This window comes from Elephas maximus, chromosome 10, assembly GCF_024166365.1.
Source record: "Elephas maximus indicus isolate mEleMax1 chromosome 10, mEleMax1 primary haplotype, whole genome shotgun sequence".
NCBI lineage: Eukaryota > Metazoa > Chordata > Mammalia > Proboscidea > Elephantidae > Elephas > Elephas maximus.
Genome location: NC_064828.1, coordinates 74,168,264 through 74,188,154, shown reverse-complemented (window position 1 = coordinate 74,188,154; position 19,891 = coordinate 74,168,264). Strand labels below are relative to the sequence as shown.

At 38.5% G+C, this 19,891-nt stretch overlaps 1 protein-coding gene across 12 annotated transcripts in view; it reads right to left on the bottom strand.

Annotated features, from left to right (window-relative positions):
• Positions 1 to 19,891, bottom strand: part of LOC126084671 (synaptotagmin-16) — a 352,768-nt gene that overhangs the window by 330,881 nt on the left and 1,996 nt on the right. For 11 of the 12 annotated variants that reach the window (XR_007519049.1, XR_007519050.1, XM_049899288.1 and 8 more), the window contains exons 2-7: positions 17,951 to 18,110; positions 17,649 to 17,789; positions 16,803 to 16,907; positions 11,430 to 11,588; positions 9,757 to 9,831; positions 8,975 to 9,037 (exon numbers count right to left, since the gene is read on the bottom strand). Coding sequence is in view for 10 of the 12 variants with exons in the window: in XM_049899288.1 (XP_049755245.1) it covers positions 8,975 to 9,037; positions 9,757 to 9,831; positions 11,430 to 11,588; positions 16,803 to 16,907; positions 17,649 to 17,789; positions 17,951 to 18,110 (703 nt within the window). In the remaining 2 variants the exon portion in view is untranslated. Of the gene's footprint in view, positions 1 to 8,974; positions 9,038 to 9,756; positions 9,832 to 11,429; positions 11,589 to 16,802; positions 16,908 to 17,648; positions 17,790 to 17,940; positions 18,111 to 19,891 lie in introns of those variants that run through there. The other variant, XM_049899289.1, reaches the window with a different exon arrangement.

Sequence of the window (19,891 nt, the reverse complement as noted above, 5' to 3'; positions counted from 1 at the left end):
CTAAGGTGCGCCTGACCCAAGCCAAGGTGTTTTCAACTGCCTCAAAGCCATGTGAAAGCTGGACTATGGATAAGGAAGAACAAAGAAGAACTGATTCATTTGGATTATGGCATTGGCTAGAATATTTAACGTACCACAGACTGGCAATAAACAAACAAATTTGTCTTGGAAGAGGTATGGCCAGAATGCTTCTTAGAAGCAAGGATGGCAAGACTTAGTCTCACATACTCTGGACGTGTTATCAGGAGGGATCAGACCCTGGAGAAGGACATCGTGCTTGGTAAAGGAGAGGGTCAGCGAAAAAAAGGAAGACCCTCGACGAGATGGGCTGACACAGTGGCTAGACAACAATGGGCTCGAACATAACAACAATCATGAGGATGGCACAGAACCAGGCAGGGCAGTGTTTCATTCTGTCGCACATAGGGTCGCTATGAGTCAGAACCAACTCAATGGCACCTAACAACAACAACAACTCCACAAAAACAAAGATAACAGGAAACAACACAGCTGTAAACAATGTAACAAAATTTTGGAAGTTGAAAAGGAAGTGATAGCTAACTTAACAAAATGAAGAAAGCGTAAGCCTAATTGCCTGCATTGGGGAAGTTAGTATAAAGCAAACTGATCCAAGTGGGTAAGGAACTGAAGTCATCAGAAATGTGACTACAAATATGGGTAGATGTGCTGAAAATCTACATAGGGAATAGCATCCCATTCTTCAGCCTCGAAACTAAGTAACTGACCTCTAGTAGAAAATAAGAGGTTTGCTCTCTGCAGAGGCAAAACCAAGGAGGCTTTAACTTTGAGGAAATGGGTATAGCTGAGGGAGATGAGGCCTCTTACAGAAAACACAGGAGTTAAGTGAAACCTGCATAAGAAATAGTAAGCCTCTTAGCTGGTTCTCTTTGTAGGCTTTCAAAACATTGGCAGCTGGGCTTATTCCCTATGTTCCTAAATTCCTCTCTGGTAAAAATGTCTAGATCCAAGAAAAAGAAATACTGAGGTTTAAAACGCTTCACCTAAGATGAACTGAGTGGCAGGAGAAGGAAGAGACGGTTCAGAAGTGGAGAAGAGTTACCAGACCTGAATCGCTGCGATCCCTCAAGCACCATTCCCAGTAGCCACTGCAGCAGGCTGGTACTAGGGTTCGGCCACAGTTTCCTCAGAGAGAAGCAGCCAGCTGCACAGCCTACTCACACCTCCGGAACCAGAGAAGAACGGCGCTCTTGGCAAAAGCTAAGTACTTGCATATATTTTACCATACCCCCCCACACCCAAGCCGGCTTCAGCAGCTGTTGATTTCCCTGGGCCTGAGATAGGCACTGTTGAGTGCCTAGAGCCATCCTCCCAGCATTAGAGAAGGAATAAATTCACAATTGGGGGAAAAGATAATTTGCCAGCTCCATTAAGCAGCAGCTCCTGTCTAGGCAAAAACAGTGCATGGACTTTGAGTAACTTTCCCCCCTGCATGGACCTATGTGGGCCTATTTCAGGTGAATAGGTCCTTGTTGGCACACTACAACTGTTTTAGCTGTGCAGTAGAGAGGAGGGTGTTTGATGTTTGACACCACTTTGCCTATTAAACAGGATCCTCACCTACCCACATCATGGGCCTAAGGACTGGTGGTTCCACTCAGGTCACCCAGCCACCTGTGACAGGGGTCCAAGGACAACTGCTACCTCCCAGTCCTTACAACCAAAAACACTGGGTATCCAGTGTCCATTTGCAGAACTCACCCACCTGTACGCTCTAGGGAACAGGGACACACTTTCCTCAGAGACACCTAGGGGACGATTCTCAGCCCCCTGCCTTGTTCACAGTGTGACACCCTGCTGCAACCAGATACCGGTAACTACATCAATCACCCTCACCCCTTTAAGACTGTAGGACAGAGCCTGTACCACACACTTGATGATCAGCTACCTGGACACCTGAGCTGAATTCATACAAAAAAAGTGAATAGACTCCTCGACTGCTATACCTGATAACAGCTCTAGCCATCTGGGTACAGGACGTGAGACCTCCAAAGGGGAAAATAATCAAGCTAGCTCACTCAAGCAACCCATTTGGGCATATCAAAACAAAACAAAGCAAGAAGCTACGATACAGTGAACAAACATAAAATAAACTAATATAATAAATTATAGATGGCTCAGAGACAACACTCAATATCAAGTCACATAAAGAAACAGACCATGATCGCCTCAAGAGGCTCTCAAAACAAAGAATCAAGGGAGCTTCTAGATGAAAGTGCTTTCCTGGAATTACCAGAGGCAGAATACAAAAGATTAACATAAAGAACACTTCAAGACATAAGAAAGGAAATCAGGCAATACGCAGAACAAGCCAAGGAACACACAGATAAAGCAACTGAAGAAAATAAAAATGTTATTCAGGAACATAATGAAAAATTTAATAAGTTGGAAAAAATCCACAGACAGACAGCAATCAGAAATTCAGAAGATTAAGAATAAACTATAGAATTAGACAACTCAATAGAAAGTCAGAGGAGCAGAACTGAACAAGTGGAAGGCAGAATCTGTGAACTTGAAGATAAAGCACTTGGCACCAATATATTTGAAGAAAAATCAGATAAAAGAATTTAAAAACATGAAGAAAACCTAAGAATCATCTGGGACTCTATCAAGAGAAATAACCTATGAGTGATTGGAGTACCAGAACACAGAGGCATAACAGAAAATACAGAGAGAATTGTTGAAGATTTATTGGCAGAAAACTTCCCTGATATCGTGAAAGATGAGAAGATACCTATGCAAGACGCTCATCAAACTCCACAAAAAAAAGGCGGATTTAAAAAGAAAGTCACCAAGACATATTATAGTCAAACTTGCCAAAACCAAAGATAAAGAGAGAATTTTAAGAGCAGCTAGGGATAAACGAAAAGTCACCTACAAAGGAGAATCAATAAGAATAAGCTTGGACTACTTGGCAGAAACCATGCAGGCAAGAAGGCAATGGGAACACCTATATAAAGCAATGGCGGAAAAAACTGCCAGCCAAGAATCATATATCCAGCACAACTGTCTCTCAAATACGAAGGTGAAATTAGGACATTTCCAGATAAACAGAAGTTTAGGGAATTCGTAAAAACCAAACCAAAACTACAAGAAATACTAAAGGGAGTTCTTTGGTTAGAAAATCAATAATATCAAGTATCAACCCAAAACTAGAACGCTGGGCAGAGCAATGAGAAGTCAACCCAGGCAGCGAAATCACAAAAATAAATCAAGATAAAAAAACACTCAAAACAGGGAAACAGCTATGTCATTATGTAAAAGAAGACAACATTAAAACAATAAAGAGGGATTAAGAAATTTAGTCATACATCTTTCATGCAGACAGGAAGACAAGGCAATACAAAGAAATAAAAGTTAGGTTTAAATTTAGAAAAATAGGGTAAACATGAAGGTAATCAGAAAGGAGACACACTACCCTACACATCAAAACAAAACACAAGAAAAAAATAGAGACTCAGCAGAAACAAAATCACCAACAAATATGAGGAAAAGACAACATAAAAGATAAACTACTCAGCACAAAAAATTAAGTGGGAAAAAGAAACTACTAACAAAACAAAACAAAAGACATCAAAATAACAGCACTAAATTCATACCTATCCATAATTACACTGAACATAAATGGATTAAATGCACCAATAAAGACACAGAGAGTGGCAGAATGGATTAAAAAACATGATCCATCTATATGCTGCCTATAAGAGGCACACCTTAGACTTAGAGACACAAACAAACTAAAACTCAAAGGATGGAAAAAAATATATATATATATGAAGCAAACTACAATCAAAAAAGAGGAGTGGCAATATTATTTCTGACAAAATAGACTTTAAAGTAAAATCCATCATAAAGGATAAGGAAGGACACTATATAATGATTAAAGGGACAATGTACCAGGAGAATATAACCATATTAAATATTTATGCACCCAATGACACGGCTGCAAGATACATGAAACAAACTCTAACAGCACTGAAAAGTGAGATAGACAGCTCCACAGTAACACTAGGAGACTTCAACACACCACTTTCGGTGAAGGACAGGACATCCAGAAAGAAGCTCAATAAAGACACAGAAGATCTAAATACCACAATCAACCAACTTGACCTCATAGACATATACAGAACACGCCACCCAACAGGAAAGTATACTTTCTTTCCTAGTGCACATGGAACATTCTTTACAATAGACCTCATATGAGGTCATAAAGCAAGTCTTAGCAGAATCCAACAAACACTGAAATATTACAAAGCATCTTCTCTGAACATAAGGCCATAAAAGTGGAAATCAATAACAGAAAAACTAGGGAAAAGAAATCAAACACTTGAAACTGAACAATACCCTGCTCAAAAAAGACTGGGTTATAGAAGACATTAAGGATGGAATAAAGAGATTCAGAGAATCCAATGAGAAGGAAAATACTTCCCATCAAAACCTTTGGGATACAGCGAAAACAGTGCTCAGAGGTCAATTTATACCAATAAATGCACACATATAAAAAGAGGAAAGGGCCAAAATCAAAGAATTATCCCTACAACTTGAACAAACAGAGAGCAACAAAAGAAACCCTCAGGCACCAGAAGAAAGCAAATAATAAAAATTAGAGCAGAATTAAATGAAATAGAAAACAAAAACAATTAAAAGAATTAACAAAACCAAAAGCTGGTTCTTTGGAAAAATTAACAAAATTGATAAACCATTGGCCAAACTGACAAAAGAAAGCGGGAGAGGAAGCAAATAACCCAAATAAGAAATGAGATGGTCGATATTACAACAGACCCAACTGAAATTAAAAGAATCATATCAGATTACTACGAAAAATTGTACTCTAACAAATTTGAAAACCTAGAAGAAATGGATGAATTCCTAGAAACACACTATCTACCTAAACTAACACAAACAGAGGTAGAACAACTAAATAGACCCATAATAAAAGAAGAGATTGCCAAGGTAATCAAAAAACTCCCAACAAAAAAAAGCCCTGGCCCAGATGGCTTCACTGCAGAGTTCTACCAAACTTTCAGAGAAGAGTTAACACCACTACTACTAAAGGTATTTCAGAGCATAAAAAACCACGGAATACTCCCAAACTCATTCTACGAAGCCAGCGTATCCCTGATACCAAAACCAGGTAAAGACACAACAAAAAAAGAAAATTACAGACCTATATCCCTCATGAACTTCGATGCAAAAATCCTCAACAAAATTCTAGCCAACAGAATTCAACAACATATCAAAAAAATAATCCACCACGACCAAGTGGGATTTATACCAGGTATGCAGGGATGGTTCAACACTGGAAAAACAATGTAATCCATCATATAAATAAAACAAAAGACAAGAATCACATAATTTTCTCAACTGATGCAGAAAAGGCACTGGACAAAGTTCAACACCCATTCATGATAAAAACTCTCAGGGAAACAGGAATAGAAGGAAAATTCCTCATAATAATAAAGGGCATTTATACAAAACCAACAGCCAACATCATCCTAAATGCAGAGAGCCTGAAAGCATTCTCCTTGAGATTGGGACTAGACAAGGATGCCCCTTATCACCACTCTTATTCAACATTGTGCTGGAGGTCCTAACCAGAGCAATTAGGCTAGATAAATAAATAAAGGGCATCCAGATTGGCAAGGAAGAAGTAAAAGTATCTCTATTTGCAGATGACATGATCTTATACACAGAAAACCCTAAGAAATCCTCAAGAAAACTACTGAAACTAATAGAAGAGTTCAGCAGAGTACCAGGATACTAGATAAACATACAAAAATCAGTTGGATTCCCCTACAGCAACAAAAAGAACATTGAAGAGGAAATCACCAAATCAATGCCATTTACAGTAGCCCCAAGAAGATAAAATACTTAGGAATAAATTTTACCAGAGACGCAAAAGACTTATACAAAGAAAACTACAAAGCACTTTTGCAAGAAGCCAAAAGAGATCTACATAAGTGGAAAAACATACCTTGCTTATGGATAAGGAGACTTCACATTGTAAAAATGTCTATTCTACCAAAAGTGATCTATAGATTTAAGGCAATTCCAATCCAAAGTCCAACGATGTTCTTTAATGAGATGGAGAAACAAATCATCAACTTCATACGAAAGGGAAAGAGGCCCCAGATAAGTAAAGCATTACTGAAAAAGAAGAACAAAGTGGGAGGCCTTACTCTACTTAGAACCTATTATACCCCAACAGTAGTCAAAACAGCCTGGTACTGGTACTGGAGGAGAGATGGGAGGGCAGAGGGGGTCAGAAGTTGGTGGAATAGACACAATGCAACAGAATTGAGAACCCAGACATAAATCCATCCACATATGAGCAGCTGGTACTTGACAAAGGCCCCAAATCAGTTAAATGGGGAAAAGGCAGTCTTTTTAACAAATGGTGCTGGCATAACTGGATATCCATCTGCAAAAAAAAATGAAACAAGGCCCATACCTCACATCATACACAAAAACTAATTCAAAATGGATCAAAGACCTAAATATAAAATCTAAAATGATAAAGATCATTGGAAGAAAAAATAGGGACGATGTTAGGAGCCCTAATACCTGGCATAAACAGTATACAAAACATTACTAACAATGAAGAAACTAGATAACTGAGAGCTCCTAAAAATCAAACACCTATGCTCATCCAAAGACTTCAGCAAAAGAGTAAAAAGATCAACCTACAGACTGGGAAAAAATTTTTAGCTATGATATTTCCAATCAGCACCTGATCTCTAAAATCTACATGACACTGCAAAAAGTCAACTACAAAAAGACAACCCAACTAAAAAATGGGCAAAATATATGAACAGACACTTCACTAAAGAAGACATTCAGGTAGCTAATAGATACATGAGGAAATGCTCACGATCATTAGCCATTAGAGAAATGCAAATCGAAACTACAATGAGATTCCATCTCACTCCAACAAGGCTGGCTTTAATCAAAAAAACACCAAATAATAAATGTTAGAGAGGCTGTGGAGAGACTAGAACACTCATACCCTGCTGGTGGGAATGTAAAATGGTACAACCACTTTGGAAATCGATTTGGCGCTTCCTTCAAAAGCTAGAAATAGAACTACCATACGATTCAGCAATCCCACTCCTTGGAATATATCCTAGAGAAATAAGAGCCTTTATGCGAACAGATATATGCACACCCATGTTCACTGCAGCACTGTTTACAACAGCAAAAAGATGGAAGCAACCAAGGTGCCCATCAATGGATGAATGAATAAATAAGTTATGGTATATTGACACAATGGAATACTATGCATCAATAAAGAACAGTGATGAATCTGTGAAACATTTCATAACATGGAGGAATCTGGAAGCCATTATGCTGAGTGAAATTAATCAGTTGCAAAAGGACAAATATTGTATAAGACCACTACTATAAGAGCTCAGAAATAGTTTAAACAGAGAAGAAAATATTCTTTGATGGTTATGAGAGGGGGGAGGGAGGAGGGAGGGAGGGGGTTCTCACTATTTAGATAGTAGATTAGAACTATTTTAGGTGAAGGGAAAGACAACATGCAATACAGGAGAGGTCAGCACAACTGGACTAAACCAAAGGCAAAGAAGTTTCCTGAATAAACTGAATGTTTTGAATGCCAGCGTAGCAGGGGCAGGGGTTTGGGGACCATGGTTTCAGAGGACATCTAAGTCAACTGCCATAATAAAATCTATTAAGAAAACATTCTACATCCCACTTTGGAGAGTGGTATCTGGGGTTTTACAGCTAGCAAGCAGCCATCTAAGGTACATCAAATGGTCTCAACCCACCTGGGGCAAAGGAGAATGAAGAATACCAAAGACGCAAGGTAATTCTGAGCCCAAGAGACAGAAAGGGCCACATAAACCAGAGACCACATCAGCCTGAGACCGGAAAAACTAGATGGTGCCCAGCTATAAGCGATGGCTGCCCCAACAGGGAACACAACAGAGAACCCCTGAGGGAGCAGGAGAGCAGTGGGATGCAGACCCCAAATTCTCATAAAAAGACCATACTTAATGGTCTGACTGAGACTAGAAGGACCCCAGTGGTCATGATCCCCAGACCTTCTGTTGGCCCTGGACAGGAACCATTCCCAAAGCCAACTCTTCAGACAGGGATTGGACTGGACAACTGGATAGAAAAAGATGCTGGTGAGGAATGAGCTTCTTGGATCAAGTAGACACCTGAGACTATGCTGGCATCTCCTATCTGGAGGAGAGATGGGAGGGCAGAGGGGGTCAGAAGCTGGTGGAATAGACACAAAAAGAGAGAGTGGAGGGAAGGAGCAGGCTGTCTCATTTGGGGGAGAACAATTAGGAGTATATAGCAAGGTGTATACAAATTTTTGTACGAGAGACTGACTTAATTTATAAACTTTCACTTAAAGCAGAATAAAAATTTTTTTTAAAATGTCAGCAAGAATAAAACTTCAATATAAAGGTTCAGAAGATAATGTTTAAGAAATTTCCCTAAAAATAGAAAGAAGGATAGAGATCAAAATAGAAGAGAAAAATAAAACAAAAATGCAACTAAGAACATTATCAAAGAAACAACATAAAAAATTTCTCAGAAATGAAAGCTATTAGATTGAAAGGACGCCCATGATGAGTGCCAAGAACAATGAATGAAAAAAAGGTCTACACCAAGTCACATTACCATGAAATTTCAGAACTCCAGGGATAAGGGGAAGCACTAAAAGCTTCCCGGTCCAGGAATGTAAATACGCACAGAAATAGCTAAAAAGAAAAAAAGTTGAAAGTGGCTGCTTCTGGAGATTAGAAATACAGAGGTAGGGCAGGGGCTACTGAGTTTTATAAGCTATACAGTATATTTTTGACTTTTTAATCTATATACGTGTATTCTGTTGATGAAAAATAAAAATGTAGTAAGAAAGCATCCTATCAATCTCTCAGTTACCTTATTAAGAACTTACCTGAGCAACAACTGAAAAGGCCTTGGATTTTATTTTTGCTAATGACGCTGCCCTTTCACATCTCTGGAAGGAAAAAAGTTAAAACACACAAACATTAGGTGAAAGTATGAACACCCAGGTATCTGTTAACAAACAAGATCTGAGATGGAATGTAGGGTAAGAGAAACTAACATTTCTTAGAAACAAACTGAGTACAGACACATAAACACATACCACAGTCTCTAGGAGATCCAGCAGGTGCCATGATACCATCCCCACAGCTATTGATCGTTTTCATTCAGATTCAAGGAAGATAATACAAAGGAAAGTCTTGGTGAGCAGAAAGGGACTTTGACTGCTACTCTCTTTTCACCTGCCTGTGCCCAAAGATGGCTCCTCGTCTCATCCACTAAGAAGGATGAAAACTCTGGGGGCAGTAAATAGTAGCTTGGCCTCCACACCAGTTGAAAGGCTTACATGAAGTTAGAAAGGCATTACAAAAGCCTTACTGTGCCCTTCTAGGAACTGAGGGTACCTTCCACCATCTTTCCCTTTCACTGCTGGAAACTGTTAACATCATCACTCCTAACCTATACCTGAGGTGGTCTCGCACAAGGTTTCAACAAAGAACAGACTAACTTTTCATGGAACCCAAGTTCTCAAGTTTTCTGAGGTATTTATCACAGTAGTGACCCAGGGTCATAATGCTTTCATATATACAATCACAGCCACTCACAAAATGAAAAGAAGTTTAACTAATGCCCTCTAAGCAATCATACTGTCATATAATGAATTTTTCTGACCTCTGATTCTTGAGAATCTCCTTCTCTCTCTCTCTTTTCTTCTCCATCTTTAATTTTGGATTTTAAGGACGGATTCTGAAAGAGCAAAAAAAAGTATATATATGTATACACATATATATACATACACATTTACAATTCAAATTAACTTAAAAAAGTTCTTTTTCTCAGGGCAATGAGAATCACTTTTAATTACTGAAAAATCTAAAGAGATCATTTCACACTAAGATCACAGGTTTCAGAATAGTTCTGAAATTCATCAATAATATACCTAAATCCTCCTAAGTAACGAAGGATAACATGAAGTTTATGTGACAGTAGAAAATTGGTTTATTCTCCTTTCCTTCAAGTTTTCAGAGGTAAGACCTGTCTTAATAATGCTCATTGAACACAATTTCTTAAAACAGAATACTGTAACAAATCTTACATTAAATGCTTAGGTCATTTGTGTAACCCAATTTGCATCACATAAAGTATTCAAACATTCTGACAATTGCTAAAAAAAAAAAAAAAAAAACCCAAAACCTAATGTGTTGCCATCAAGTCAATTCTGGCTCATAGCGACCCTACAGGACAGAGTAGAGCAGCTGGTGGATTCAAATTGCTGACCGTTTGGTTAGCAGCCGAGCTCTTAACCACTGCATGCACCACCAAAGCTCCCGACACTTGCTCTCTCTCATTAAAATAAAACTGTGTAGAGGAAGCAAATTATTTCTTTCTTCCCCAGACTATCTCATCACTTATCTTGTTTATCTTTTCTAAAATAAAGTCTTGAGACAGCTTCCTTTATATAACGGAAAGCAAAAAAGAGGCAACAGATATTTCTGAAAGAGAACATATAATACCTATCTAGCATGTGTCAAAACACGAACACATTATCAGACATATAGCAGGTAATCAGAAATTGCTTATTTTTTACTTTTCTTTTTTCCTAGAAGCATTTACTAAAACAAGATGTAGTAGTGGTTTCAAAGGCAAATTTAGTTAAGGCAGGCCTCTAGTTTTCCATAGTAGAATTTCTCCACCTGAAAGGCTACTGTGGAATATGGACAGCTCTAGCACTAACACCTTTGGACCGGAAGATTAAATCAAAGATTTGTGTTCATGAACCTTCTGGTTGCATTTCAAGAGTCAGACTAAAATGCCTCAGGGATCAGACAAACCCTGTAAATGGGTAAAGCAAGCCCAGAAGCAAACAGTAACCAGAGAAGCACATGCCCTGTCACAATGGGATCTTCCGTTTGAAGAGATCAACATTAGGATCAGCACCGTGAAGGCCAAACAAGACACATCTGTGTGCACGATGTGGCCCAAAAACTGTCAGTGTGCAACCTCTGGAAAATGCCAAATTATAAAGATTATAAAAAATAGTGGTATAACAAGATTACTTACTCCTCTGGGGGGAAAAACAATATATATATATATATATATATATATGCCTATATACACAGACACAGACACACCCATATGTATACACAAATAATCCACTTGTAAAGTTAAATATTACACAGCTAATAAGTGGCAAAGCCAGAACTAGGAAAGTAAAGCCCTCTAAATCTTAGCTCTACCGGAATGTCGTCACTGAACTAGGCTGCCTCTCAACATTAGTATCCATGCCTAAGCATGGATACTTGTATAAGGCAGGTGGGTGAGGTATTAAGCAAGCAATCACGTACCTTTCTGTCCTTGTGCCACTGCTGATGCTCCAAAACTATGTTCTTAATATTGTCAAAAAAATCATCCTTTATCAAGCTAAGGGCTTTGTTTGGCTTGGACTTATCAGCTGAAATTATATGTTTCATGTTCTGATAATGATCATGAACGTTCAGCATTTCCTAAAAGTGAAAAGATGAGTCCTTTATTTCAATTTCTAAGGAGAAACTTAAAGGCCAAACCAACATAAAATAAAATCATCTTCCAAAGTAACCGTGAGCTGATAGGGAATAACATGTTACAGTACAGTAAAACCTGCAAGAGCCAGAACCTATGTAAGGTAGAAACCTGTCAGAAAAGGAAAACTCAAGCATTTTCCACTAAAACAAGTAATATAAAAGTAGTTAAGACTGCACCCTGTCAAAGGTGGAAAACTTGGAGCAACAAGGCAGGCCTATCGAGTTCCATCCAGCTCTCACAGGTTTCAATGTATATTGAAAATAATATAATTATGCAATCAAAGTAGCACAACTTTACAATGAAGAGGCTACTTTCCAGAGGTATGGGTTAACTGAATTCAACACAAGCTCAGATACACTGTGTCATGGATTGAATTGTATCTCCCAAATAAATGTGTCAATTTGGTTAGGCCATGATACCCAGTATTGTGTGGTTGCCCTCCATTTCGTGATTGTAATTTTATGTTAAACAGTATTACGGTGGGATTGTAACACCCTTACCCAGGTCACAACCCTGATCCAATGTAAAGGGAGTTTCCCTAGGGTGTGGCCTGTACCACCTTTTTTCTCTCAAGAGATAAAAAGGAAAGAGGAGCAAGCAGAGAGAGGGGGCCTCATACCACCAAGAAAGCAGTGCCTTGGTCCCTGTGTGGAGAAGCTCCTAGTCTGGGGGAAAACCGATGAAAAGGCCAACAGAGAGAGAAAGCCTTCCCCTGAAGCTGACGCCCTGAATTTGGACTTTGAGCCTACTTTACTGTGAAGAAATAAATTCTCTTTGTTAAAGCCATCCACTTGTGATTTTTCTGCTATAGCAGCACTAGGTGACTAAGAGGAACTCTTATATAGAGAAGCTGAGGAAAGACTAATTAGTTAACATAGAATTGCATTCCAGGATAGAAAAAAATTATTTATTGTATAACATACCACTACAGATAACTATGACCACATTTTTATGTCATACTGTCACATCAAGAGAACTGGTGGCACAGCGGTTAAAGCATTCATCTGCTAAACAAAAGGTCAGCAGTTCAAACCCATCAGCCACTCTGTGGAAGAAAGATGTGGCAGTCTGCTTCCGTAAACACTTACAACCTTGGGAAACCTATTGGGCAGTTCTGCTCTGTCCTATAGGGTTGCTATGAGTTGGAATTGACTCAACAGCAGTGGTTTTAATTGTCGAATCAAGAATATTTGCATAGTTCTTCTGCTGGGCTGGAAATTGCTATATCACAACCCTCACTCAAACCTTCAGAGAGATGTGCTGACTTTCATAAATCCCAAAGCCTGTGGTTTCTTTTCCATAAACTTCATCATTACTTCAGTGGTAAGACTCAGGATTAAAAGAAATTAAAAAAAAAAAACCCAAACCCACTGCCGTCAAGTCAATTCCGACTCATAGCGACCCTACAGGACAGAGCAGAAGTTTCCAAAGAGCGCCTGGTAGATTCGAACAGCCGACCTTTTGGTTAGCAGCCGTAGCTTTTAACCACTACACAACCTGGGTTTTCATGTGTATATGCAAACACAATATATATATCATTGAAAAAAATCAAGAAATAGAGGGTGACTTAGGACACCACTTGTGGCATTATTTATTAAGTAGACCTTCCTCCCCAGAAACCTCCAGCCATATGAGCAGGTCTATGGAGTTAGCAGGAAGATAACGCACTGCAGGCAGATCTAAGAAATCTTATAAAACCTGGCATACGGACTTAGCTCTGAGACTAGCAGAGAGCTATTGACGCTTCTATCACAGTGGCCACTGCAACATGTGAGTCATCTCCAAGTTAGACTCAATTTATTTCTAGTAGATTTTGGTGGAATCAATACCTGTGCAAGGAATTAGACACTGCTAGGTAGTGGCAAGTACTCACATATGCAGAATCTGCAATGGGGGAACAGTGTTCAGACATGGGGAGCCCCTAACTCTTTATAGTTAACAATGTGCTTCACTCCCATTCTTATTCTACATGCAATACATGCTACATGCAAAACAGTGGGAATACCACTAGCTGGACCTGGTTTTGAGCCTGAATTCTGTCAAATGCTAGATGTGTGACCTTTGTGCAAATCCCTCAGCCTAAGGATCACGTTCCACATTTGTACGATATGAAGTAATGCCACCTAACCCTCTGGGATGGTATAGGTATTAAGTGAGCTTATACAAATGAAAGCTTTTTGTACAATATAAAGCACTGTACAAAATTAGAGAATTAAGAAGTAAGAGAGTGCCATGCCATTTGGTCAGTAGTATATAAATATTTACAATGAAAAAACAGACAAGAAAAAAAGAAATCTTCATTATCCAAGTCCATTTCTTTCCAATGCTCATGAGGATTTTGAAAATAAAATACTTCATTAACTTTTCTAGTCATTCATATTTACACACTGCTTCAGCAACAGTTTCAAGAAATTTAAGATGCACTGTTAGGCATGTTTTTGTTCCTCTGGAGCCTGACAGACATGGACATTCCAATTCAGTGTCTACACCTTATTGCACCTTGTTGTTGTTGGAGGCCATCGAGTCGATTCCGACTCAGGGTAATCCCATGTGTTGCAGAGTAGAACTCCTTCATAGGTTTTCAAAGCTGTGACCTTTCGGAAGATCGCCAGGCCTGTCTTCCAAGGCACCTCTGAGTGGGTTCAAACTGCCAACCTTTCAGCTAGTAGTTGAGCGCTTAAACACTTGCACCACCAAATTGCTCAACTTTTCTGAGCCTCGGTTTCCTCATTTTTAAAACTGGGATAATATCTCCTGTCTCTGTAGGATTATTATGATCATTAGCAAGACAGTAACATGTAAAACGTCCATCATAGTTCCTGGCAAATGATCAGTATACAATATGTAACAATCATTATTATAATTTTATAAATGAAAAAACAGACTCAAATAAAATGAGTTGTTCAAGTCCATACTTAAGTGGCAGCGCTAGAATCAGAAATCAGATATTTTGATACAATATGCTGTTCACTTTTCACTTTATTATGCCTCTTTAGAAAAAAAACTATAACTAATGAGTTGCAGAATTATAACCAGAATCCAGGTCTTCTGAAGTGGAGACACTACAGCATCGGCAGGCAGTAGAAGGAAACAGAAGTGCCCTATATTTAAGGATCATGAGTGCAAATGAGTCCTCCCCTCTGCTAGAACAGGACTTGTAATACCACAAAATGAAACACCATGGACTCCATATTTTCCTAAGTGAGTGACTTCCTAAGGATGGAGTTGAGTTTATTAGAGAAAACTACAATGAACTGAGTCAAAACAAACAAGATGCTGGCACAGGTATTGAGGGAAAAGGCTCTCAAGACAGAACCGTGTCAACCAAAGATCCTAGAAAACACAAGGATGACTTCACACAGACTATATTCCATTCCTAGAAGCTTCCAGGAACAGGCATTTCAGGGCCGGGCCCTTCTGATCCTTCTCTCCAATCACCCTAAACTGTTCTCTAAAATCTTCCACACTGATTTGCTGACATAGAATATTTATTTAATACAGGAACTTTTAATTCAACATATTATAGTAAAAGAGCTTAAAATGGAAAAGCATGTTTATGGTTTATTGAAAAAAAAAAAAATGAATGTTCTACTACCAGATTAGTCATCCAAAATTATAACTAGGTTCAGATCATCTTTTTTCATTAGAAGACTATTGGTAAGAACAATGCCTTGCTGTTTTAAAACATCCTCTCCTTCTCTGCATGATTCACACCAGTACTTCTTGGCAAACTCTTTCTGGTATCCCAACTCTCTCTTCCATTCTCCACAGTGACTATTCCAAACTTTCACACAATTCTCAGTTCCTTGAACCCTGACGGCCCTCTTAAAGCTTTGGCTATCAGGTCTGTCTGCCTTCTATTTCTCATCTCTACATAGAACTATATGAATCTACTCTCACCTCCTTCCCTCAAATTTCAAAGGGAGACGTATGATTTCTCCTATTCAAGGCTAATCCTGCTGCTGGGCTCTAGTCATAAATCCACCAACCTTCTCCATGGAGAGACACTGCTCCCTCCTTTACACAACCTCTCCCTCTAACTGGCTCCTTACCCTAAGACTAAAAACATACTTTAGGTCTTTCCAGTCTCTAGAACTTTTAAACAATTCCCTTCTGCCAAAAAGACAAAATCCAAATTCCTTCTATTATACAAGCTATTTTTATCACACTAATTTCTCTACATATAATCTCTCCCATCCCTTTCTCACTAAGCCCCTAGAAAGAAAAGATCCTAGCTCTTGTTATACTTTAGCACTCAGATATTTGCTGAATGATGTATTTCTAACCCCAGCCCCAGCTTAGATGACACCAGGCCTTTGCTGTCCAGCTGGCAATACAGCCAGACAGAACTGGGTACAAACCTCACGATCATTGCTATGCTTGAGCCCATCATTGCAGCCACTGCGTCAATCCATCTCGTTGAGGGTCTTCCTCTCTTTCACTGACCCTCTACTTTAACAAGCATGATGTCCTTAACCAGGGACTGGTCCTTCCTAATAACGTGTCCGAAGCACGTGAGATGAAGTCTCGCCATCCTCGCTTCTAAGGAGCATTCTGGTTGTACTTTTTCCAAGACAAATGTGTTTGTTCTTCTGCTGGCCCGCAGTATATTCAATATTCTTCACCAACACAATTCAAAGGCATCAGTTCTTCTTCAGTCTTCTTTATTCATTGTCCAGCTTTTGTACTCATATGAGGCAAATGAAAATACCATGGCTTGAGTCAGGCGTACCTTAGTCCTCAAAGTGACACCTTTGCTTTTTAACACTTTAAAGAGGTCTTTTGCAGCAGATTTGCCCAATGCAGTATGTCATTTGATTGTTTCACTGCTGCTTCCATGGGCATTGATTGTGGATAAAATGAAATCATATATATACATATAACCAAAAAAAAAAACACCAAACCTGTTGCCATCAAGTCAATTCCAACTCATAGTGACTCTAAAGGATAGGGGAGAACTGCCTCAGAGGGTTTCCAAGGAGCAGCCTATGGATTCAAACTGCCAGCCTTTTGGTTTGCAGTCAAGCTCTTAAACACCGCACCACCAGGGCTCCATATATATATATACATGCATACAAATACATACACATACGTATCTATAATTGGCAATAAAACAATTTTTTAAAAAACGTTCAAAAGCATAAAAGCAAATTTACCTCTAATACATCAGAAGTGATAAGTTTCATTACACGATCATTTGGATCCTTAAATTCTTCTGTGACCTCAGCTCGTTGAATTTTTTTCTTCATTCTATATGACAGCTACACGATAATAAACATCTTTAAGGGATAGTTTTAAAGTACTAAAACATAAACCAGCAGTAAAAATTGTCTATCAGTAAACATTAATGAAACAAAAGCAACTCTAACCATGTATTTGTTAAATTTTCCATTTTTCAAAGACTATTTATTAGACTTCTGAAATAACTCCTTAAGATGCCATGCCACATCCTTACAAATTCACATGAGATTCAGAGAAGTTACTTACTTGTCAGCTAGCAGCAGAATGGGAACTATAACCTAGGGCTCCTAGCCCCAAGTCCAGTGCTCTCAATTGTCAAAAGATTGAAAAATTATCATATCTTATTAGTGGAAGTTTCAACTTTTCATTAACTGACAATAAAATTCCTTGGTCCTCTTTCATCAGTTACCTCTTTGATGTCTGAATAAAGGCATGAGCAAATACAGCTGCTGAATCCAATTTCCTCATAACAATCTACTTAATACACGGCATCAAGAACATACTGCATGTAAAAGCAGAGGCTGAATTTTCATTTCCAAAAAAAAGTAATCAGAAGACATTTTAAGAAAGTCTTATTTCAAGAAATAAAGTATTCCTATTTTAAGAAAGCTTTCTACAAACACTGGAATATACAACATTCTTCCTATTTTCTGGAGATTGGGATACTTTATGAACAGTACGGCATAATTCGCAATCGACTTGACAGCATGGGGACGGCATAATTCCTCATTTTGAAAAACAATCTATTTTAGGTAACATACCAATTTGGGCATTGCAGTAAAGTGAAATGCTTTGTCTAGTCGTAGCTTCCTAAAAATATAAGCTGCATCAAAATGTTGTGCATTTATCAAATCTTGCTGAAATTTTAAAACTTCATCCCAGTCTTTCAAGGCCACTCTAATCTGAAATCAGAAAGAGTAAAAAAGTTGTACCAAATGCAATTTTTTTTAACAAATGTATTATAATATCAAAATATTGGCATTTTTATTTAAACTAGTTTGTTGTAAAAATATTGTACCTGTTTCACATTTCTGCTGGGGAAAAACAACTCACCCAGTATTACCTTTTGTTTTGGTTGACACAGTTGGGTGTTGTATAATCCATACAGAAGATACAAAGCGCCAACTCTGATCTGGAAGGTGTATGGAGGTAAAAAATATCGCCAACCCAAAGCTAAAGCTTCTTTTGTAAATGTGTTCTTTTCCAAATTTCTCATTCTACCACTAGAAAACAGAGAGAAAATATATTATGACTCACTAAGTCAATAAATAATGAACAAAAACCTAACCAAACTGGTTGCGCCATTGAGCCAATTACAATTCATGGCAACCCCATGTGTTACAGAACAGAACTGCTCCATATAGTTTTCTAGGTTATAATCTTCACAGAAGCAGACCACTAGGCCTTTCTTCCATGATACCTCTGGGTGGGTTCAACCTGCCACCCTTTAGGTTAGTAGTTGAGCGCAAACTATTTGCACCACCTAGGGACCTTAGAAAAGGAGCCCTGGTGCACAGTGGTTAAGTGTTTGGCTGCCACCCAAGGGTCGGCAGTTCAAACCCACCAGCCACTCTGTGGGAGAAAGATGCAGCAGTCTGTTTCTGTAATGATTTACAGCCTCAGAAACCCTATAACCTTTACAGAAGTAGACTGCCATACCTTTCTTCCGCGGAGTGGCTCGTGGGTTTGATCCACCAATCTTTCAGTTAGCAGCTAAGTGCTAAACCACTGCACCACTAGGGTACCTTAGGAAAGGTATATCCTTGCTTAAGAAGCAGCTGCTAGAAATTGGATTAGGATTCCACCCCAGATCCTTTCATGATTCAAACACAAAAAGCTAATTTTCTGCTGTGCTTCTTAAACTGAGACACAGGAAACCACTAGGTAAACATGACACATCTTCCTAAAGCATCAACTTTACTTGCCAAAATGGGCAGCAAATGGGAAAGGGCTGCAAACTATTACTGATTATGAACTTAAAACATTTATTAAAATAATCATGGCTCTGTTACAGAATAAAATACAAAAACTGCATGCATTTTAATATATAATGGAGAGCAATACTATCACGGATTGGCACTCTCCTTTGTCTTTGGGGCACCTAGTTGAAAAAGTTAGCTAACTTATCCCCCACCCTCAATTGTCTGCAGCACTGCAAAGCTCATCAAGGTAAAGGAGGAGCCGAGCAGAAGAGCAGATTGCATTACATGCAGAGAGCTTTGTCCAAACGTCAAACAAAACGAAAAATAAATAACATAGTAAATGTATTTTCTGTAGACATAAACAGCATCATTAATAAACCATCCAAAATTATTCAGCTGCATGCAAAACCATTATAAAAAAGCCAACATAACCCTTCTTATAACTTTGCAAAAACAAGGAAGGCACAATTTCTGCATAAAATAGTTTTCTATGCAAGACTTGAAATTAGTCAATAAAAAATGTTCATTTTTAATACAATCTTGGCAAAAATGACCAAAAGTGTATTATATAATAAATACAAGTGATTGATAGGCGATACTGGTATCTTTAAACGTATTTTCATTTTAAAATGGAGGCATTAAAAATGTCTACCAGCAAACAGGGGCTCTGCTACACCTGATTGCAAGAAGGAGAGAGGAATTTGCCTTGGCTCTTCCAATAATAAATATAACAATGTAAACGATCTATTATAGTACTGGTAACCAAGACAATTCCTAAAGAAACTCCACCACTCCTCAAGTGGTTCCTGCTTCTATTCTCACTAGACATTTTCCTCACTAACTAAAAATTGGGGTAATCCTCGCAAAATTTTCCTGAACTGCCTTTTTCCCCAAGAATTGGTACAGTGGAAGATCATGAGTTTTAGAAATAGGTAGATATTTAGGTCCCAGTATCTGCCCTACCGCCTACTAAAAAAGCCCTGTGATACTAGGGAAATTATTCAACCACCTCAAGCCTCAATTTCCTCACCTATAAAATAAGGACAATTATACCTGCTTTTCAGTGTTGTTCTATGGGTTAA